At 34.3% G+C, this 24164-nt stretch overlaps 1 protein-coding gene across 1 annotated transcript; it reads right to left on the bottom strand.

Annotated features, from left to right (window-relative positions):
- Positions 1-14: 14 nt before the first annotated feature.
- On the bottom strand, positions 15-11258 carry LOC118733243 (uncharacterized protein DDB_G0286175). Its single transcript, XM_036462568.1, has 2 exons — positions 10361-11258; positions 15-1907 (listed from the first exon to the last, which is right to left on the bottom strand). The coding sequence occupies exons 1-2, from the start codon at positions 10584-10586 to the stop codon at positions 1066-1068; spliced, it is 1068 nt and encodes a 355-aa protein (XP_036318461.1). The 5' UTR covers positions 10587-11258; the 3' UTR covers positions 15-1065.
- Positions 11259-24164: the final 12906 nt, after the last annotated feature.

Genomic DNA, 24164 nt, shown 5'->3' with positions numbered 1-24164 from the left:
TCTTGTTGTTTTTGTTTTTGTTTTTTTTTTTTGCTTTGTTTTCATACATATAATTTTGCTGGTGGTGTACTTGTTTTGATTTGTTGGTGATTAAATTCTTCTCTAGTAGTAAATGCGCGCGTGTGTGAATGGTGAAGAGGTGGTGAATCAGTATCAGTGAGTGAGAGGGGGTGAGTGAGGCGGTTGGTGAGCGAGTGAATAACTAGCGGCGGTGGTGAAGGCGAAGTGAGTGATAAAGTGATAGCGCATTATGGCGTTGTATAATAAGTAAATGCGTTCTCATGCAGTTGTATGCGTTTTAATGCGTTTCCATGCGTTTGTATGCGCTTTAATGCTGCCTAAAATGGGCTAAGAACCATGCACGTGAAGTATAAAGTGGTGTGGAGTGACCGACGACTTTGGTGTATAGGCGGGAAGGTTTGTTTTTTATTTATTCTTCTATTAAGTATATATGTAGTATAAACATACAGTACGAGTATAAACAGTACATACAGACGATTACAAGTGTATTGGTTGTTGGGTATACGGATATATAAGTTGTTGTTTTTTTTTTATTTTGTTTGGTTTTTTAAGGTATTTGATTTTTCAGTTTCTTGTTGCTGGTATGTATTTCATCACTAATTGCTACACATTCAAAAATTTGCTATATATGATCTAGTTGTTGTTGTTTCCTCTTCGTTTTTTACTTATTGTTTTCTGGTTTTCAATAGTTTATTTGTGGTGTGTGTGATGTTTGTTGTAGCCGCAGCAGCAGCAGCAGCAGCAGCAACGGCAATGCGATTGTAAAGCTGCCGCTACTGCTGGTGTCAGTGTAGTTAGGGGCGGCAATAATGGCAGTATTTGCTGTTGTTGTTTATCTTTGAAATGACCCAATTATGGTTGCCACCAACTAATGCTTTACTTATCTACATAAATGCTTTGCTATGCAACCCTGCCAAACATTGCGCTTTGCTAAAGTAATTTTTTGTTTATTTCTTCCTCTTATTTGTATTCCACCCCCTTCCCGCAACCTGTTCTATCTTACCGCTGTCGCAGTCCCTGCGCTCCCCCACACATTTGCGCTTTTTATTTCTCAAAAATAAGCTCACCGGTCAGCAGCGGATTCATATATGTTTGTGTATCGTAACCCGCACGCTTTCGCGCACCGCCGCTGCCGCCCCTACGCTCGCCATAGCTGTAATACAGCGGACGCTTATCTTCTCTCGAATTCAGCACCAACGGTATGGGTAGCTGTGTGTAAGGCTCCTGCACCACGGACAGTATGGGTGGATTCATGGGTGGCGTCTCCACCACAAATGGCTCGGGTTCATAGTCGTTATTCAGGTTGTTGTTGTTGTTGTTGTTGTTGTTGTCCACATTGCTATTGACCGCGACGGCTGCTATGTTCTTGCGATGATTCTTGCGTGATGTGTGTCGATGATGGTTGTTGTTGTTGTTGTAGTGCTTGCGATGCGATTTGCGTTTATTATGTCCATTGCTTGCATTGGGCGCTGCCAGTGACGCTGTCGCCGACGCAGTTGCTGTAGCGAGCGCTGATGCGGGCGCCAATACAGGAATAGGCGCTTGCGCAGTGTCCAATATGGGTATACGTGGTTCGACATCGTCACTAACTATGGGATGCGATGGATCAAGCAGGAAGGTACCATTAGTGGGTGTAACCGGTTTACGTATTGGATCATTTGGATTGGCTTGTATTATTGTCGCTGTGGCGAAGATCTCTTGAAATTTATTGGCGGCCGCTAGTTGTTGTAGATGAAGATGTTGTTGTTGCAGATATTGCTGGCGCTGCTGCTGCAGCTGATTGAGTATGCGATATTGTTCGAGTATGTGTCTATAGAATTGCTCGGCGGTGACTTCCGAGGAATTGAGTAGGCGTATGGCAATTTTTTCAGGTATCACAATTTTGTCTGTAAAGAAAGAGTGGGTAAGGATTTAAATGCACAATGTCGTATGAATCTCAAAGTTTTTGTAGTAAATATAAGAGTTTCTAAAATAAATATTTTCATTCGATAGCCGGATTTTTGCACAAGTACACACACGTTAGCCGTCTTAAAAATTGTTTCAAATATATTTCAAAATCACTCTGGAATGATGAATACTTGATTCTTATTACCTTGATTAGGATTTCAAGGCACTTGCCTATTTTGGTCTGCTTAGTCGTATCTGTAAACAAATTTAAGAATCACACGTTTCATACCTTCCTTGGTTCAAAATTTAAATTTTAATTTTGCCTTTTTTGACTATACATATTGCCTTTTTCTGCCTTTTCTGATGTTTTGCCTTTTTAATATTTGTCTCTTCATAGAAGTTCGTTGTATTGTGTGACTACAAAAAAATGGTCGTCCCATTTTTTTTTTAAATTTTGTATCAACAGCCCGCATGTAAAACTTTGTACAAAAGTACCAATCGTGTGACACTGAATTAAAATGTGCAATATTTAATGAAAACAAAATCAACAAAATTTCGTAAAAATTTAGCTTTCCTAGAAAGATGCTGAGTATGTAGTTTTGTAGCCCATTCAACTCTTGTGGAATAAAGTACAAGTTTGAAATGGCTAAAAATTATGGTTGGTTTTATAGAATTTTTAAAAGCTCGCAATTTTTACGAAATTTTTTGAATATTGCAAAAAGTTGGAAACTTTGATTTACACCGGTATTGTTGAAGAATGAGTTATAATCTTATAAAAAAATAACCAAAATTAAATAAAAACAAAAATAGTATGTTAAAACTTGGCAAAAAGTGGTGCGGCTATAATTTTTTGACCACTATATGTACTTTTTAAAATATTTAATTGCATAGACATATATTTACACTGTGCTAAAGGTATGTATATAACAAAATTAAAAATTAGAAGCTTTTTTTTGCCTTTTTTGAAAGCTCATTTTCAAGTTTTTAGTGCCTTAAAATCCTAACCCTGCTTATTACCGACTTACAGTAAACCAAGCCAAACACTAGCAGCCCATCAAATTATTCAAACTGACAAATGACAAACGCAGCTCACGATAATAATTCAATGTCTACCTTCTCTTAGTAGTATTTTGTGGCAACTGGCTACCTAACCTAACTTAGTTTGAGGTGGTTGTCTTAAGTTTTATGGAAATCGTACTTTATCACTATCACTAATAACACTGGATCACAAATTTGTGCTTATCTACGGATACCCCAATTCAATTACTATGTAGAATCGCCCGCTGAATCCGCAAATCGGGTTAATTTTTTTACGTATACTTTTTCGACATATAAAAATGGTTCCACGTAACCACGTATATCATGGTTCATTTAAAAATTTTAATACGAAATGTGGCTAATAAAAGTGAAATTAATTAATAATTACACATTTTTTGTTTTTTTGTTTTTTTTGATGAAAAAATTAAAAAAAATCCAAAGTTTAACAGAGGAAAAATTAAAATTCTAATAAAATAATTGAGCTGCTTATGAAGAAAATCGATGGCTAAATAAAATAGGAATGAGTGGTCAAATGAAAATGCGCAAAGATTTTTTGTATGAAAAATGAGCCGGCAAAAATGTTACTCATACGCCATGTATGCTCTTTGCTGCACATTTTTCATGCAAAAATACCTTCCGCATTTTCATTTGACCACTCATTCCCTTTTTTAATTATCCAACGAATTTCTTCATTAGTAGATTGAAATTTGTGAATCCAGAAGTTGATATGGTTTTGAAGGAAAAGGCAATCCTCCTATTTTCTTTAATATTTAAAAATGCATATTTACTTTTCAGGTACATTTATCTACTTTTAGGTAAAGTTTTTCCGCAGATTGGGTAAAATTTTAAAATCCAAATTCCCATCCCTGATGTAAAAACAGCTGTAAAACAGAAACGAACAGCTGATTGGTAATTGCTCAATAAACATACCAAAAATTAAATCAAAATTAAACATATTCAACAGGGTTGCATGAAAAAATTTATTCAAATTAACACTAATCGAGCGATTAAGAATTTAAATGTTGTATGGTAAATCGAGCTGAATTAGCGCCTTAATCGAGAAAACTTAGCTAATTTCTCGATTAGCGGCCTGTCTGAACATACATCAAGAGACCAGCATTTACACAAGTAAAAAATATCAGGCTTATCGAAATGTCATATATATATGGTTTATCGTGCATTTTGGTAGCTTTCATTTACCATACTCATTTTTTCTAACAACGGGCATTGTAGGAAAGTACACAGAGACTTTCGTTTTATATATTTCATTGCAATCGGTCAAATCAATTGGAATATATAGGTATTATATCTGTGTATTGATATGTAAATGGCAAGGTCGTTATTTTTTTGATTTGTTCGTTATAAGACACGGACGGGTTAAAAAGAACAAAAATTAGAGACATGCCACCAGTTCGAAAATTTCAGTTTAAGATAAAAATAATTAATTATTACATTATTGGTATCAAATAAAAGAGGTTTGCGAAGGCTAACAGTTGAAAATATTTTTTTTTATGAGAGATGCCATCTCTTTGAAAAATGTGTTTCAATAAATTGATAAGATAAATTAAATATTATAAGGTGGGTATCAAACTAGAGAGGTTTTAGAAATATTAAAGCCGAAAATATTTTTGAGGAGGGCTGACACCTACTTGAAACTTTTAATGTAGTTAAATTCAGTACAACAAAATGGGTGTCAAAATAGAGAGGTTTAAGAAGGCTTCCAGTCTAGAATACTTTTGAGGGTTGCCACCTATTAGAAGAATTAAATTCAGTTAAACTGATAAGATAAATCAAATATTAAAATATGTCTACAAAACTAAAGAGGTTTAAGAAAATTGACAGCCGAAAATATTTTGAAGCGGGTTGCCACCTACTTTACAAATTTAATTCAATTTAATTGTTAAGATAAACTGAACAGGTATTACAATATTATGGGTGTAAATCGAAAGGTATTTGGGAAATCTTTGATTTAGAAATATTTGCCATTGAGTTGTTGCCTATCTAAATAATAAAAAATAAAAATTTTGAAATTAAATGAAATATTACACGATTAGTGCCAAAAGTGTTAATCCTTACTAGACAATCGTTTTGAAAGTTTTCCACCTATCCAAAAGCCGAAAAAAAATATGAATGAAGAAAGAATTAAAAAAAGAGTTTTGAGGTATCCTTCATAAATACACTTAAAACAATATATTAAGTAAGAGTTTTGGATGTAGAGGGAGCATCTAACAACACAAAAATACTTTGATGGCGCAGTGAAGCCTGCCGGGTATTTGCTGGTAATACAATTAATTTATCCCGCTGTTTTACTAATGAAGCTTGAAGAGAGCTTAACAGCAGATTGTATATATTATATGTTTATTTCAAAATGATGTTATAATGACAAATAAACCACAAAAACGTGTACATCTAATTGCAAGCACATACACATAGACAGACAAGTGTACAATCTGACATAATTTCTTTCATCGGTTTTTCTGCATTTGATATCCTTTAATGGCAGCGACATCAATATACATACGTACATATCTACTTGCTTCTGGTTATACTATATGTGTATGCAAGTATGTATGCATCGCATGTAATTATGTACACTTGTTTTTGTTTTTGTTCTTGTGATTTTGTCTGTACATGGTCATAACCTTGTCGCCGGCAATTGTCGGTGGTGGCGTCTGCGTTGACGAGGCTGTTTCTGTTCTTTTTGTTGTTAGTGCTGCCTGCTGTCGTGCCTGCCACCTTGAAAATGCCAAGTAGAAATTATGCCAAATAACAAGTTTGTTTTGCTCCCCATTTTTGTTTGCTCACCGTTGGTTGCTTTGCTCTACTTTTTTTTCTTATTTTTCTGTTGAGTTCTTTTATTTATTTATAAAGCATGTAATAGCTTTTTATAGACTAGAGTTAAGTTTGATTTTTGCTGCTTAATTTTGTTGGTGGTGCCATTTTAATATTTACAAAAAAAAAACAAAAACAAACTAGAACAGCGCAAAAATTTGTAATTAAAATAGAAATACAAATACAGGACTGTGGGCACCGCATGCAAAGTGTAAGGGTCGTTGGGCGATTGCTGGGAGTGAACTAGTGAATGGAGCACTGTGTTGGTGGTGTTGGTGATGTGGCAAAGAAGTGGGCCTGTGTGGCAGCAAGACTATGTATGCAGCCCAACGATTGAGTGGGCAGTAAGTGGGCAGCAAGCGCAGTGAGCATTGAATTACCGGAGTGTTAATTTGTGTGAGTGAGCGTTTATTCGGATTTTGAGCTGACAAAGAGGCTTTCGCACATCTGTAACCAACAGGCGTCAACAAGCCGACAAGCAAATACACATACATACATACATACATACATACATTATATGCATACAAATTTATGTTACGATGTGTAAGCGTGTAGGTGTGGCGCGCGCACTGCTGCAAGTTTGTGTGCTGTTGCACGAATTCACACCCACCCAGCGGCCGCCAAGCGCATATGCTACATACATATGTACATACATGCATATGTATGATGTGAAAACATAGCAACGCCTGCTGTGGCCTCTTAGCTACATACCTCGCACTCGCTGTACACCCGTTGACCTAATTTTTGGTGCAAAGCGAATTTGCAGCGCTGCAACCGCAAAGCGCGCACGAATAACAAACAACAACAACAAAATGCATCTCTACACGGAGACACACACACACACACGCCCACCCACAATAATAATAATAACAATAACGCTAGCATTTGTGCATAACAATGCCAATAACAACAAGAATAAAAACAACAATGGACGCATAAACTAGGCGTTGCACTTGTTAGCTACTCGCACATACATATATACATAGATAGCTAGCTATTACAATAGCACTAGTCTTCACTCCACTCATACCATCCACTCAACAATCCTTAGATACTCAACAATAGTAATCGCGCTTTTCAACCACAACCGCAACCGCAACCGCAACCGCCACCGCCGCCGCCGCCGCCGCTCATATTCTATCATTCATTTTCTATCCATTCTGGCATCCTTTTCACAAAGACCATGCCCGATTGTTGTAACGCATGAATGGTTGACTAGCTGATGGTCTACTGTCTCCTGCCTGCTGCCTCCTGCTGGTTGGAGAATGCCGCCTTGTGGCCTAGAATTTCAACAGCTGCCACAAGTGCAGGAATTTCAATTCATAACATCTACACAACCAATGAAAAGCGTAAGAAGCGTAGCAGGCAGAAGGCGAAGAAGTGGTATCAGTAATAGCGGCAACTACTTTTTTATTAATCGCACACTTTGTCCTACACTTTTGTTTTCTGCCTTCTTTCGGCACTGCGACTGTGCGCTTTTTTCACGGTGCTTTTATTACAGTTTTGTTATTTTTGTGTTTGTTTTATATTTTTTTTTTTTTTTTACACAGCTTTTGTTTCGCAACTCTTTCACTTTTTACTGCACGTACTAATTTGCAAACTCTTTTGTTTTGCGTTTTGTTTTGGTTTGTTGTGTCCTTTTTTGTTAGTGGAGTTAGGGACTATAGTGCTAAGGCAACCAACTGGCATTGTCACTCACGTACATACGTAACGACTAATTTGCACAGGGGGTCGAGTGGAGCATTTCGATTGTGTAAAAGGTGTCTGCATACCAAACAATCGAAAGTGAAATTGCTTGCGCTGGCAGTTGATTGTTTGTGAAAGTGAAGATTTGTATTTTAATTTTAAAAGTTTTGCCGAATTATTTGTGGTACATATTCGGTTTTGTGTTTGGTTATATGCGACTTCATTGCTGCATTCACCGAGTTGCTGTACGAACGAGCCAATAGTACGCCTAAAAGTAACAAGCAACATACATAAAGAGAAAAAAAAAAGAAATCCAAAATCAATGTCGGTATATGACTGATAGTTCTCAGCCCATTGTGAAACCAATTTGTAGCTCTGATGGAGCATGCAAAATCGTAGAAAGTGAATGGATCCAGTTCAGCCAGATATTCAAAAGAATGGTGGAGAAACGAGCGTCGACGGACCTCACCAAAGCGGGACAGGGGCATAGGATATGTGGAATATTCATCACAGCATCGTTTTATTGTAAACCAATTCTAGCAGCTGGGTGAGAACTCCAACTACACATCGATCAAAGCGGATGGGAGGGCGAAATTTACGCAAAAAACCGCTTCTAGAGATTAAGGGCAAACGGGGTTTTCATGTACCATGTTTAAACGAGCCATGGAATCGCTTTTGGTCTTTAAGAAGTGGGCAAAAATATGTCCACGAAAAAGACTTCCATATAAGTTGTGGGAGGGCACCTAACGCTGACTGGGCTAGGACAGACACAAATAATTTTTAAAACAATATTTCTACGAACTTTGAGGAACCCGTTGTAAAAGTGTACAAGGAAAAAATTCCCAGTGAAGAGTTAATTTGCAGTACCAAAAATAAAAGTTTACTGCCGATAAGAAGTTGATTCGAATTATGATAACGGGCCACAATCTATAAGTTCATGGGCTCCCGCTGCTTGAGTCTAATTTGAATGCCCGTCAGACGATAGGAAAACGGGTCCTGATCTATTAGTTGGCTGGCTTCAGCTGATTGAATCTAAAATGAATTTATCGAATTCGAATGGGCTCATTCTATTTGTAACGAATAGTTTTAATTATTCGAAGCAAAGGGTTTTTTGAAGTGAAACTTCTTTAAATTCGATTCGACATATCTACTCGTTTGAATCTAATTCCAAACAAAAAAAGCGACAGAGGAAGGTAGGGGTTGACGGGGTGGTTTAAGAAATCAAATTAAATTTAAATTAAGGCAATTAGGGAAATGGGTTTTTCGACGAAAAAGGTTTAAGTTTGAAAATATTTTTAAGAGGATTGCCGCCTGTTTGAAAAGTCGAATTGAATTAAATTATACATAAGTCATGTGAATATTAAAATATGATTGTCAAAAGAAAGAGCGTTCTTTCTGTGTTAAATCTTTAGTTCAATTATTTAGCATATTTTTGAGGTGTTTGAAGAGGGTTACCACCTGTTTAAAAAGTTAAATTCAAACTATTTCATAAGTTATATAAATTGAATATGTTTAAGAGGGTTGGCATATGTTTAAACATTTTATTATATTGAATTGCGGCAAATAAGTATTTGAAATATGGATATCAGACGAAAGAAGTTTAAGAAAGCTTAAGCTAGAAAATATTTTTAAGTGGGTTGCCAACTGTTTAAAAATACGAATTAATTTAAAGTATGCACAAGTTATGTGAAATATTAAAATATCGGCATCAAACGAAAGAGTGGTAAGAAATCTTTCATTTGAACAATTAGAATATTTTTGAGGTATGTATGTGAAGAGGGTTACCACTGGTTTAGAAAGTTTAATTCAAATTATTTAATAAGTTAAATAAATTATTAAAAGATCTTTGCATCGATGGAAATGAGTTTGGAAAGGCTTTACTTCAAAGCTACATTTAAGAGGGTTGCCACGTATTTGAAAAATAAAATTCAAATTAATTCGTCAGTTCATTGAAGTATGTATCCCAATGTCGGACAAAATTGTGAAGATTTTTGTTTGAAAATACTTTTAGGGTTGCCACATGTTTGAAAATTTGAATTTATTCAACTTTTAGACAAGATATGTAAATAATGTATCAAAAGAATGAGTTTTATTAAAGATTTATTTTGAAAATACTTTTGATTAGGGCTGCCACCTATTGAAATGTTCGTACTATCTAATTATCCCGCAAATCGGGGAATTCCTCACGAGTTGGCTTCCCTGTCTTTTGAATTTCGCTTTTTTATCTGTACAGGCTGATTTTAAATTAGGGCAACCGAATCATGCGCAACATCTCTCCACTCAGTAACGGCTGAATGGATTTAGACGAAATGAGGCACACGGACCGCTTGTGACTAAACTTTTGAATATATTTTAGGTTTATGAAAGGGTTGCCACCTGCTTAAAATGTTAAATTCAATTTTGGCGTTTTAACATCGTGCGGATTCATTAGTAATCTAGTAAATACGTGTAACAGAGAAAGCAGAAGTTTCACTCAGTTGCGCTAGGGATCCACAGAACTTTTTTGGTTTTTTCTCCTATATACGACCCTGAATTTGGTTCGCGAAGTCGGAAAATTATTGCCCAACAAAATTAATTTATTTTCAGCCATATGCATTTTTTTATGGTTGCTTCCTGCTTCACTGTGCGACCGATTTCTCATTACTTACACGTTCTAGACACGTAAATGAAATCCTTTGTTGGGAAATCATGTTAACTATACCCAAAATGCGTACATACACACACATTCTAACTTTCGCTCACACTTCCATACACACGCAACCTCAAAAGCAAAAGAGTTAAAAAGTATTGCGGACGAGTTGTATATGTCCATAGATACATTTATACATACATACCTATGTATGTATGTATGTCTATCTATGGTATATGCATAAGTTATAAATTTCCACTGGCTTACCACATTGGTTGCCCTTAGTGACAAAGGGTCTAATGGTCGGATCCCAAATGAAGATGTAGTACAGTGACAACATAATCGCCGCCAACGAGACGCACAGCACATACACAGCCACGGTGAGTATGCGAATAACTTTACGATTCTTGCCTGGTGGCTGATAACACCGGCTTATCGTCTCCGTTGGCGGGAGTTTCACTTTCTCCTCCAGCGAACTGACTTTCGAACTCATCGCGCTACCGCCTTGTTCCTCCTCCAGTTTTGCGGCTTTGGTGACGCGCTTAGCGCGACTTTGTGAAAGTGTAGATAAGTGTTTGTTGTTGTTTTTGTTTCAAATGCACTGACACACGGAGTTGAACTCAGCGCGCAGCTCTTAGCCCACCAACTCGTAGCTCGGTTGTACGTAGCTGCTATGCTGGTTTCTTTGGTTTTCACGCGCGCTTGTGTGTGTGTGTGTGTGTGTGTGGGCGTGGTTGCTCAAGCAAATTGTTTCAATGGTGGCTGTTAAGCGCGTTTATCTACTTTTTATAATTTAGTATATGTATGTGTGTGTGCGCGCGTATGCTTTGAAGGATTAAATGTAGTCGTTGTTTGATTTCAAATCGCTGTTACTATGATTACTATTATTGTTGTTATTGCCTTTGCTTTTAGGGTGCTGCTATGGTTTATGTTGTTGTTGTTTTTTTTTTCAACCAAAAGTTTTCGCTGTTATTGGTATTCGCTGCTACAGTGGTTGTTGTTGTAAAGTGTCCTTACGCGTTAAAGTTGCTGCAATTAATTGCTATTTGTTGTTGCTATAAGTTGCGCTTTTTCTTTTTCTCCTTTTTACTGCTTTTGATATGTTGAAAATCTCGTTGAAATGCAATTATGTCGATTGTTCCGATTTATGTAGGTCTATATGGATATATATCAACAATCCGATGTTTTTATATACTAAAAAAATGATTTTGTAAATTTTAGTTTTTAGTAATACTGTGAATTTTAGAAAGAGATATTAAAACTATCGGAATTTAAAAAATTTTTATATCATTGTGTTGTAAAAACAATTTTTATTTATTTAAGTTATTAACAATTTATTAATACCTCTTTATTTTAAATGTTTTATTCGAGATTTAAATTGTTATTTTTTTGTGTAAAATAATTGTTATAAAATCTATTTTTTATAACTATTTTATATTGTTTTTATTAGATGTATTTTTTAGGTTATGAGAACATATTACCTATTAAAATAAGATTACGAAAAAAATAAATAAACGAAAGCTTCCTTTATGATCCACGAAAGTAAAAGTTGCGCATACTTGCGTAGAAAAGTGCGACCATTTTTATTTCAGTAGACCAACTTTAGTAGTTGCCCCAAATAATAGAAGGAGTACTAAAATATTTGGCATTAAAATAAGTTATTTGGTATTTAGCATCCCATAATTCATAAGATGTGTCCTAACAAATCTGAAGTTAAATTTCCAAAAATCAAACTAGCGAATCCAATTTGGCGCAGAATTAAAAAAAATTGTTGAATTTTCAAGAAATTTGATACTTGCGGGGTTTCTAAGTACGCTCTTTGCAAATTTCAAATAGTTTTTTGAAAATTTAAAATAGAAAATCGAATATGGCGTCCGAAGTAGTTATCTTTTGCGGGAAAAGTCAAATCTCATCAGTTTTTGTTGAAAGTGTAAGTAAAAAAATATTTCGTTACTTCATTAATTACAGTCCATTTGAAAGCTGTCAACTGTTAAAAATTTATTTAGGCATATAAAACTTTTAAATATTTATTCGATCTCACTTCTATCTTACTATTAATCCAAATAACTTTGAACTTATTCCATCTAATTGTCTTTTAAGGGAAAGCCATACCTAATTTTAATAGTCTTATTCTATTTTGAGCTTCCATTACTGAACAACACGAAAACCGGTTTTGGAAAAAAATCTAATAATCGAGAACTTTTTTGGGGGAAAGTGTTTCGCATTTTTTCCATGCAAAGAATGTTCGACAATTTTCTTTTATATTGAAAACACGGCCAGCAAAAAAAAAATTGCAAAAAATCAGCAGGAGTTTTTAGCAGAGTGAAACTTACACTTCATGGGCTACAAAACTGGATAGCAATAACTTTTTTAAAGATTCTGATTAAACAGTTTGAAATTTTGGTGAAGCTTTGCCGAATTCTTATAATTTTTGTACAAAGTTTCAAATGTAAATTTATATGGTATTTATTGTCTAACTAGCTAGACTTTTAAACTAGGCGAATTTATATAAGGTGGTGTTGTCCCATCCCATTGATTGTAAAAATGTTGTATTTCGCTAGAAAAATAATAAGCATTAAACAAACAAAAGAAAAATAGTCAAAACTGGTCAAAATAGCGCACTCCTAATATTTCGTCGATAACTGTCGCATGGGAATACAGACATTTCACTTCAATATAATTAGGGGAAAGCTAAATTTTGACTGTTCTTATCAACTTTCCAAAAGGACTCATCGCCGAGTGCCGCGGAAAATTTTTGTTTTGCTGAAATCCAGTTAACGGTCACTTTTGAAGCTAAAAAAAGTTTGGGTAATATTTTTTGGCAAGACTATTTTTTGGTTATGGAGGAATTTCTATAACTACAACAACAGTAAGGGATTTGGCCGTTTTGATTAAAAAAATTTCAGCGGTACCGAACAATGCACTGCAACAGAAATGTCTATAAAATTGAAGGTAAAATTATAAACTACAACAAAAAAAAAAGAAAAAGTATACCACCGAAAATAATATATTTTTTTTTAAAGGTGCTTATTGCCTTTAGGTTCCAGAACACGGCCAATGCGTCGAATTTCAACTAAATTGGATAATTCAGTATAAAAAAAGTTATATCGCACCTAGTCTCTAAAATATAAAAATTTTTTAGTGACTTTTATAGGTGGAGATTCTTCTCAAAAACCGTGTCTGAATAAAGGAGTATAACAACATTTTTCGTTTCATAATATCTCTCTCTCAACTTGTTAACTTAATTAATTTTAAATTTTTAGATAGGTGGCTGCTCCCCTTTAAAAATATTTTTTAAATAAAGTTTCCTGAAATCTCTCTCGTTTTGTACCCACAGTAAAGCATTTCGTTCAACTTTTCTTTTAAGTTCATTGTAAAATTTTTAACAGGTGGCAGCCCTCTAAAAGAATATATTTGTAAGGAATTGCTTTTGAACCGCTTTCGTTTGAAAAATACAATGTTTTTTTTTGTTTTTTATTTAGCTTATTAATTATTTGACTTACATTTTTTTAGGACGTAACCACACTCTAAAAAATACCTTCGGAGTAAATATTTTTTGAACCGCTTTCGTTCGACACACACATTGTTGTAATATTTTATTTATCTTATTAAGTAATTGATTTTAACATTTAAAAAATGTGGCAACTCCTTTCAAAAAATATCTTAGTTTAATGCTATCTGTATGCCAAATTTCATTGTAATATATACAGGCGTTTTAGCGTAAAAGATCACCAAACATACTCGTAAACTCACTCGCAAACTATCACAGTTACACAGTTATGTATGTTACAGTATAGTGAAAATCTCGAGTTTTGAAATGACACAAAAAAACGTCGAAACACGTACACTTAACTTCAAGTCGTAGATTACGAGTCCAAGATGTTTTAATTTTTATGAGAAAGAAATTCAAATTTAACATGGTAAAAGTTGGAAAAAAAACAGAATTTTTGTACTTTTTCATTTGTTTTAAAATCTGTTCTTAAAAAAAATATTGACACAAACGAAGAAAATCGATGGATAAATAAAAAAGTTGCTTAATGATTTCTTGGATGAAATGTGAGCAAGAAATAAGTTACTCATACGCTATGTCAACGGCCATACTCCTCCATGGCGTATGAGTAACTTTTTTCATGTCAAAGATTGATTTTTTTTTTTATTCATAATGCAAAATTAAAATTAATATATCTTGGGAAAATTATCTGTTCTATGACCTAAAATTAAGTCTACGTGCCTGGTATTTTTTTGCGTCATTTTAGCGTTCCTACAGTGTTATTAGTAAGAATGCATTCGGTTTCAAATATTTCGACAATGCCCGATCAATTTTTTTTTTTGCTGAAAATTTCGCATACATATGTAAATTTCGTAATAATTAACGTACGTAAAAATAATTTTTTATTTATTACATCCTATGTTTCCTCCGAGTGTTTGTCAAAAAGTGCATCGTTCGGCGCTGCAGGCTTTTCAAAAATAAAAAAAAAAACACAAAAAGTGTATGGAATTTACACGATAACCGTTAGTTTTGAAAAAAAGTTACCTATTACTTTTTGTAGGCAATGTCCGAAGCTAAAAACTAAGTATTCATTATTTTTTTTCGCTAAAGTCACCGTTAACAAGATATTCAGAAGAAACCCCTTTTTGGTGACCTTTGGCCCCTCGTAAAATCTGTTTTCGTTTTTTGCGTTTTATCTTTCTTATTTTGTTTAAATACTTTCAATATTGATTTAAACTTTTTATTCATTATTTATATAATTAGGTTGTTGCTGTGAGAGCAACAGTCATTCGGACTACTTATTTGTTTATTTAGTCACTAAATTTTAGTATATTAATAAATTTCAAATTCAATTATTTTGTTTCAATTAATTATCTTTTAAACTTTGTCTTTGTTTATCAATATTTTTAGTTTGGCCGAGTCCATTTTAAGTAATTTTCAAATTTCCAACATTTTCATCTCACTTAATTATACCTTTATTCCATTATATGTTTTTTTTTGCCGTTGATTTTATTTTTGTTTTGCTCATTAAAATTACTACTTATTGTCGCTCCATTTCGGTGTTGCTTGTTGTTTTTAACATACATATATGTGTGTGCTGTCAATGATTATTCTTTGTGCTTTCGATACATTTGAATTTGTGTGAATTTACGCTTTTACTACTACGAGTAATTATTATATATATCCCATATAGTAGATACGTTTGTATTTATGCATGTGTGCGTGCGCTGACTTATGTATGTGATCAATTTAGTTGAGTATAAATATGTATGTGAGTTTATCGCTTTGCGATATTTGTGCTACGTTCGATGTGCGCGTTTATATTCCGTTCATTTGCATATGAACAATACTATATGTATGTAAGTATGTATATTTTTTCCTCCGTTTCTAATTCACTCGCGTGCAACTCGGTTCTTTTTTGGCGTAATAAAATTTATCCAAAAAATTTCAAAAATTTTCGTCCGTTTTCGGTTGCCGAAACTTTTCTGGTATGTGCTCTCCGACGCGACAACAAACTGCAACTGAACTCAATTCAACCGAACAGAATCAAACTGTACGATGAATCTCGCAAACGCAGCAAACCTCACCGGCCTCCTCCCCCCCTGCCCCCCTCCCCCACACACTGCAACATTCACCACACTCGATGGCATGCCAAGCGCTACAAACATCTAAGGGGGATGGCGTCGTCCTCTTTCATCGGCGGCGCACTGCCACTGTATTTTATGCCACCACCCGAAGGAGACATTCGCAATCGTTCGTTTCCTTTTGCGCGCCGCTTGCCATGCCATGCCACGCCGTTGCACTCCAGCCGAAGGCGTTTTGCGCCATCGTATAGCTTTGTTGTTGTTGTTGTTGTAATTGTTAATGTTTTTGCTAGTATATTTGCTACTTCCTCCACGTTGACTGTTTGTTTTTTTGTGTGTGCTGTGAATTCAAGGGGCACGGGTATGCCACCCAGCCAACCAGCTGTTACAGGAGTCACTACTTACAGCGCATCCTTGCTCCACCTCTTATCTATCGCTATGTTTATCTACATAGCTACGTACAACAGCGCTTGGCCGCATTCACCTTCACAATCCGCCAGCTGTGTATTGTTGCTGCTTCAACTCCTCTTTGGACTAAGTACTTCACCCCGTTCTCTCTCTCTCTGCCCCTCGGTCGGTTGCATTGTGGCTTCCGATATATTACATCTGCTCTTCTGCTTGCGGCGGTCGATTCCACTTGACTGGGGCGGATAAAGAACCAAAACAAACGTGCAACAAAAAAATGTGTGCAGAAAAAGCGACGAACGAATAAACGAACTCCATTCAGCAAATATTTATGAAGGAGTATCTGCTTGCATATAGAAATTGATTGGAAATGGAAAGTGCATCATGGCAATCGTTCGATGCTTCGTAGAGGAGGTGGAAAAAAGCGCAAATAAAAAAAAAAAATTTTAAATGCAAGAAAAAATGGTTTACTTTCGCAACGTGTGCTGTTGAGCTACATACCTACATATGTATGTTTGCAAGTACATACCTACATTTTTTTTATTGTTGAAGTGCATCGAGGTTGAAGCACTTATGCAAGTGAAGTGTGTTATACAATCAGTTCGGAAATATTCCGGAAATTTTTAATTGGGAAAGTTGCAGGCAGCTCAAACGACACTTAAGTATATTGCATGAATTGCGATAGTAAACAAAAAAAAAAATCGCGTAAAATATCCGACTTATTGACATAACAAAAGTTGTAAGGTGAAGTTTTTAAGACGTTGCACTTAGAGATTGGTAAGCTGTAGAAGAACGTTGTTGTAGAGAAACGAACTGATTGCACTGTGTGACGGCGGGCTATTAAATTTCAAAAATTACAAGAATTTATTGCAAAATCTTCGGTTTGATAATGCTATCACCGTATTTACACCTTAGACAAAGCGGAATGAATATCTAAGTATCAGTTGCCACACATGAGAAGCTGTTGGAAGTTGACTGAACTTAAATATTATACATTATACATTAGGGTGGTCAAAAAGAAAGTAAAGTCGGAATTTTAATGCTCTCATCCCCTAGGATTGTTCTATCCCGAAAAAATACGTCAATTTTTTATTTTGAAAGCAAAAAATATTTAGAGGTCACTCAAAGCGCTCAAAGTTTGCCATGTATTTTAAATGGGGGAAAAAGCAACTTTTCGCAGAAGTGGTATAGAATTCTTGAAAATCAGTATTTTCCGAAGACTTTCAATAATAATACGCAATTGTTTATTTATTAACCATTTTTAATACTAACGATTTTTATTCGTCCCCCATAACATTTTTCGGGGCTTTGGGGAACTTTTGGCGGACCTATAAATTATAATTGCTATGAAAAAATGGTTAAATAAACAATTGCGTATTAATATTGGTAATCTTCTGCAGAGAAACAGGGGGTTTCGATCGAAAAATATTGATTTTCAAGAATTCTATACCATTTTTACAAAAAATGGTTTTTTCCCATATAAAATACTTGGAAAACTTTGAGCGCTTTGAACGACCTCTAAATGTTTTATGATTTCAAAATAAAAAAAATTTGGGGTACTTTTTTCTGAATAGAAGAATCAATCCTAAGGGGCGAGAGCATAAAAATTCCGACTTTATTTTTTTCACATGCATTTTTGAGCCACCCTATTGTAAATACATATGTCTGTATACAAATAGATGGTTTTACCACAGATTCGGATTATGCGGACAAAAATACATAACTTTCGTTGGAAATATTTTTTCTGGAATGGACTTCCGGTTGAAATAATGCGCTTCCTATATGTTTAATCCACTTTCGGTCGAAACCAGAAGTCGGCAAAGATAGAGCATCCCCGACATGGTCATAAAATTTTTTTTTCGCTCTCCGATTAAAAAATTTTCACTCCTTTAAGAAGTCCAGGACGAGTTGAAGTTCGAATGTCATTTAGAGATTGAAAAAAGCACTTTCGGTAAAAAAGTTTCAATGACAGATCAGCTGCAGTTAATTCCCGAGATAATTCCGAATTAACGAGTTGTTCCGGAACAACGCTGCCATCTGTTTATGCTTTAAGAGTGACAAGTTGCTGCTTAGTCCACGTATTCTAAAAAATTATATTTTGACGCAAGAATCGAGAACAATTTTCTAAAAGATCAAGCCACCTAGTTTTTTTTATCATTTATTTTTAGGGTATCGCAATTATATGATAAGAAGACCCAAAGAATAAACAGCTTTTAATTAGAGATCTATGTATATTTATGGTGACGAATTTAGAACTGGTTCCGAAGTATAGAAATAGGGATGCAGCGGAGGACTTGTTTATTTTAAGTCAGTGGTGCACACGGGAAAACCCAAGAGACTCTGTTTGAAAAAACTATGGTTTGTTTTTTCGTCTGTAGATTTTAGAATTAGTTCGGAACTGTAGAAAAAGGGACGCAAAGCGAACCAGATCCCATCTGTCGATTTGAGGACTGGTTCCGAACTATAGAAAACGTAAAGCAGCGGGGGGCAATTGACACCTCCTAGGCCGTAGCCGTGTTAAATGCGCCAGTTGATTGCATGCGAAAGAGATTTATAGCGAACTAGTAGTAGTGGGTCTAAATGTACTAGAAGCGCACACAAGTTCAAAACTAGATATTTTCCCCACAGGGTGGCTTAAAAATGTCTGAAATTTACTAAAGGTTTGTCACCAGGGTGACGAACCACTCCGACCAACCGACCAATTCTAGCTATTACTTGCTTTCTTCCGCTAGTTTACAATGTTCTTTTTTAATAAATTTTCCAATACATAAACTTACCCTTAGTTTATATGTATTTTCGCAGTATCGAGTGCTTCGAGTCATTACAAATTGCAAATGTCAAAAACAAAAAGAACTATTTAAACTCCCATTTCTCTTCAATACTTTTGTGCTTAGCCATCGCAAAAGTGCAATGAATAATTGTAAGCATCAACGTCAAATATTTTTAATTGAAAATATTATTTTATTTGTATGAATAAACCGGATGCAGTGGCGGAACGCTTCCGCTTCAACGCAGGCTATTATTTTTCCATCACAAATTCTTTGTTGCTTAATTTTTTCGTAAGAAGAATTTTTTTGCAATCATTTACAAATTTACGCGATATTTGCACAATTCAGATACAATAGTTCGCCAGTGCCGAGTCCAGTTCAATATTTGCGCCAAAAATAAAATTCACCATAAACAAATCGATGGCGCGTTAATAATTTGATTTACACATTTCATTTGGCTCAAGCGCAAACGTACTGAAAAATACATATGTACATATGTATGTATGTATATACATACGTACATAAAAGTAAAGAAAGCAATACATAAAAATACAAAATATTTGTGAAAAACGAATATTGCATTCATTTTAATTTAGTTTCAGTGTGCTTGATTGCTTCAATTCGTTACGGTATCAACAGTAATACTTTTTTTGCGCCAATAAACCGATATGAATATAACATAGTACTCGTATATGAATGAATCTAATAGATTTTTTCATGAAAGGAGACCTAAACTGAGTGGCAGTAATAATCAATTGGTAAGCGGAAAATTGAAAGCAACTCTTTGTGATAAATTGAAGAGAAGAAGTAATCACGGAGATAAAAAAATGGCTTCTATTTTAAATATGATTCGGCAATATATCATTTGTTGAACATAATTGCGTTTAATTTAAATTTATAGTGTAAAGTCGCGGGTTTTTAACCGGAATTATTTATAAAATTTATTATATTTTAAGACTTCCACCAAAATATTTCGAAAAAATATTAAGATCTACGTGCGCTAGACCGATTCGAAAATGTCAAAAAAAATTCATTACTTTGATTCCGTTGATAAAATATTTAAACATTTTTATGCAGACCTTTAAGCTTAAACTCTTCTACCATCTGAACTGATTTTTGGAAAAAATGTTTTATAAAAAAAATTTCATTTATAAAAAACTATATTTTTAGACGTATTTTGAAACGTGTGATCACCTAATTAAAGTTAAGTGATATTTTAACCAGACTATTTTTCTTTTGTTTATTTAATGTTTAATATTTTTCTAGCTGATTATACAACAAGCACTATGTAAATCTACATTTCAAATTTCGTAAATAAATTATAAAAATTTAACAAAATATATACCAATAAAAATATAAGTAGGTTCGACAATTTTTTTTTTCATGTGCGAGCAAACTGCCTAGCCCCGTCAGCAAAAAAAATATATATATTAAAAAGCATTGCGCTTTTATAGCGCCTGCAAATTTGCTCTTTGACCTAATAAAATTTAATGGGCTATAAAATTGCATGCCAACATTTTTTTCTAAAAACTCTGAATAAAAAGTTTGAAATTTTTGAATTCTTTTTTTTGATTTTTGTACGCAGTTTGAAATGTGTATTTGCATAATTTGCTAGATTTTTATAAAAAAAATAATAAACGTAAAGTAAACAAAAGAAATATAGCCAAAACTGGTCACTTTGCTTACATACATAAAATATTCAAAATCTATTAAATTCGTTTAAAACTTTACAATTTTGGGGTTCTTAAGGCCGCTGATTATGAATCTGAAATTAAAAAATTCAAAATAGCAGATGGATATTCGGTCTACCATTTATCACGGAAAAGTTTAACTCCAACGTACGTACATACATGGCGTATGAGCAACATTCTCATCTCGTCTGGGTAACTCATACGCCATGTACGTACGTTCGATTCAAACTCCTCCGTGATAAATGGTAGACCAAATATGGATCCGCCATTTTGAATTTTTAAAATCCGATTTTAGATTTTTAATTTAATTTTGAAGTTTTCTAATTTGATCGGATACATTCGTGATCAGCGACCTAAAAAAATATTAGAATGACAAATTTATTTGTGCGTTTACGGGCATGACATCTTTTAAGGGTCGCAGCATTTACGTAATACTAAAAATTCTGCCAAATTTTATTTGATGCATTAAAATCTTTACACGTCTTTTGACATGTTTTACGTTAATTTCTATTCTATAGAATTTTGGGCAGAGCTTTGGTCCGTTTGACATGTAACGTCCCATACGTATGTACGTATTTTGATGTTTTTGCAAGTTTATTTTAAAGTTTCGTAGATGGTCTCATAAGTACTAAATATACGCATGTAGTTACACTAACTTTATTTTGTTGTGAGAATCTGTAAGTATATATACATACTTATTTATGCATATATGTACACAAGTATACTCGCTCAAGTATGTTTGTACTTATGCAAATACGTTTACTAGTGTTTCAACCTTTTTTATACTCATTTGCATACATATTTATGTTTGTGTGCTTGCTTAAAAAGGGTATGTTTAAGATAATGTATATGTGAGGAAATATTATGAAGGGTCAGTGGCAGCGACCTACATACATATGTATGCATATTGAAATTGTTTAAAGTTATATATATACGTATAGAGATAATAAGTATGTTATACTCACATACATACCTATATATTTAAACGCTAAGCTGTATAAGCAATATATATACTATTATCGATTTTTTTGAAGTTTCTTTGACTTTTCGTTCTAAGAAAACTATGCGCTCCCCCAAATATTTCTCTCATGGCATATTGTTGATATAACCAAAAATGTTTCTATAACCGAATGATGTGTTAAGAAAAATATATGTATTTACCTCACTTTTTTCTGAGTGTACTTAAATCTTGAGTTACGCTATTAATAATATTTCAAATCTTAATTTTAAATCAAATGTGCAGAGCATTTTTATTTTTTGTTCAAGTAGGTGGCGCATCAATTCATAATTGAATTCTCCTAGTTATGTAGGGTGGTGCATTCGTATACAATATACCTAGAAGTACGCAGAATTGCATGCTCGATTAACTTTCGTAATTTGCTTATTATTTCCTATGCCTGCCTAGTAGTAAGGCAGTTACTGATTTATCGCAGCGTATTTCTGTAAATTACCGTTACATGGGAGGTGGGCGTGATTTTTGTCCGATTCCAAAACTTTTCGACGGGCAACTTAGTGAGACTCCAGGCATTGTTCGTACCAGGTTTGTTGGGGGGGGGGTTGGTAAAGCGACTATTGAGATACAGCATTTGAATATTGGTTGACGTTGCCACTACCATTTTCCAAAAATTTCATATTTAATTGTCTGATTTTATCCGAAATTCTATTTCACATACTAATTTCAAAAAATCTCCGTTTTTGTTAAATGTTTTGTCACACTTTAGCGATGAACAAAGTGAACCGGATTAAGTGAGTGGACCATTTTTGACAGCTGATATGCTCATATCGTATTTTATACCGCTAAAAATCTTCTTGAAACAAATTTTTTTACTTTACAAAGATCTATTCATCTTGAGCAAAAAATACGCTATTGTTTTTGCTATTACATACATTTATTTTTACTATTTGTCACCATTTAAATGTAAAAAAAAAATTTCGATAGCTGCCCTTGCTGCACCGCGCAAAAAGTTTAGCAATTGCGTTTTTTCGATCATATTTGCCAGAATCCATTGACTTCCTTTCGAAATGAACATTTTAACCTATTTGAACTTTGCCAAAAACCAATTATGTATTTAAACTTTCGCTTCCTTTGAACACTGAAAGCACATACAAACTCTTGATTTACCTGCTAGGAACTAGATAATGAAAAAAATTGTGTCAAATTTACGGGTGATTTTAATTACATTACACACACGTACATACGAACGAATGCACATCTACAGGGATAGCACCAAGCAAGGCATTTTATCCATGTTGTGCCCTATTTATTTTCTCATTTTGTCCCTTGGCTCTTGCATATAAATGCGCATACACATACATACATATTTGTACTTGTACATCAAATCAAACTGGTTCAGAACTCCCGCCGAACTAGCTCGAAAAGAGACGATACTGGTTCTTCATCTATTCGAAATCAATCCTCTCAACTGTATTTTTTAACAAGGCGATGTCCTACGAAGTGGCAATTGCCCCCAACTGCAGAACTTTTGAACTAGTTCTTAAGTGGTTCCATTTTAGACAGATCTGGGGCAATAAGTGTTTTATGAGAAAAAATGTTAAGGCTCGATTATGGGATATTTTTTCTTTTCATTTATCGATTTAATTTTACTTTAGATATTTTATTTTATTTATTTTAATATTTTTTTTTTTAATTTATTCTAATTTAATTTTTTATGTTATTCTAGTTTAATTTTTATTAAATTTCATATTTGTATTTTCAATTTTCAGCCGGAACGCAACTATTTAAAATTATTAAATCTGAAAATTCACAACTTCCATCACCGCGGAGCTACTTTTGTATTGAACGAGAAGTGAGAATTTGTATACATTTACTTCTTATATGAGAGAAACTTTGACGACAGCGCAACTAGGACACAAAAAGTTTCAACTGTCCCGCTCTGCAGTCGTTTTGGAGTAGTTCAGAAATAGTCCTTAAATATGTAGCGCTTTGTTAGACTGTCTCTACATTTTGCTGCCGGGTATTTCCAAGCTAGTTGGCACATATTTTTAGGCCAAGTTATTTTGGTGGTGCTGAAATTCCTTTTGAATAGCTGCTATTGCCAACAAACTATTGAGTGCACACTTGTACATATATATATATATACGAGTACTTATGCATGTAAATAGTCGATTGCCATACCTGCAATCGAATATAGATAAGGACAGCCAGACGAAAACAGTCGATTGCTTTGCAATTTTTTGCATTGTTGTGGCTGTTGTTGCTGTCACAGCTGTTTTCTGCAACCCATTGCTGTGCCATTAATACATAAACACATATAAATAACTCTGAATGTGTACTAATATATGCACAAATAAGTAAATATATACATACATGAAAGTATAACTGTATGCACATACATACTTATAATATAGTCACACTTTCGCACCGACAAGGGTTAACACATATGTATGTATGCTCCAGTACCAGCACTTATTCACAACCCATTTGCGAGCAACTACCACTTAGGATACTTCATACATACATATGTATGTATTTATGTATGTGTGTGTGCATGTTGAAGAACTGTTGTTGCAAAAAGGTGGCTAAAATTGGTAGAGGAAACACGCTTAAGCGCTGAAGGTGGTGCAAATTGTAGAGGATGGTGGCTTTTTCAGAAATTTTCTGTTAGGAGGGGG

This window comes from Rhagoletis pomonella, unplaced genomic scaffold (genome assembly GCF_013731165.1).
Source record: "Rhagoletis pomonella isolate Grant_MI unplaced genomic scaffold, Rhpom_1.0 Rhpom_scaffold_00002, whole genome shotgun sequence".
NCBI lineage: Eukaryota > Metazoa > Arthropoda > Insecta > Diptera > Tephritidae > Rhagoletis > Rhagoletis pomonella.
This window is presented reverse-complemented; position numbering and strand designations above follow the sequence as displayed.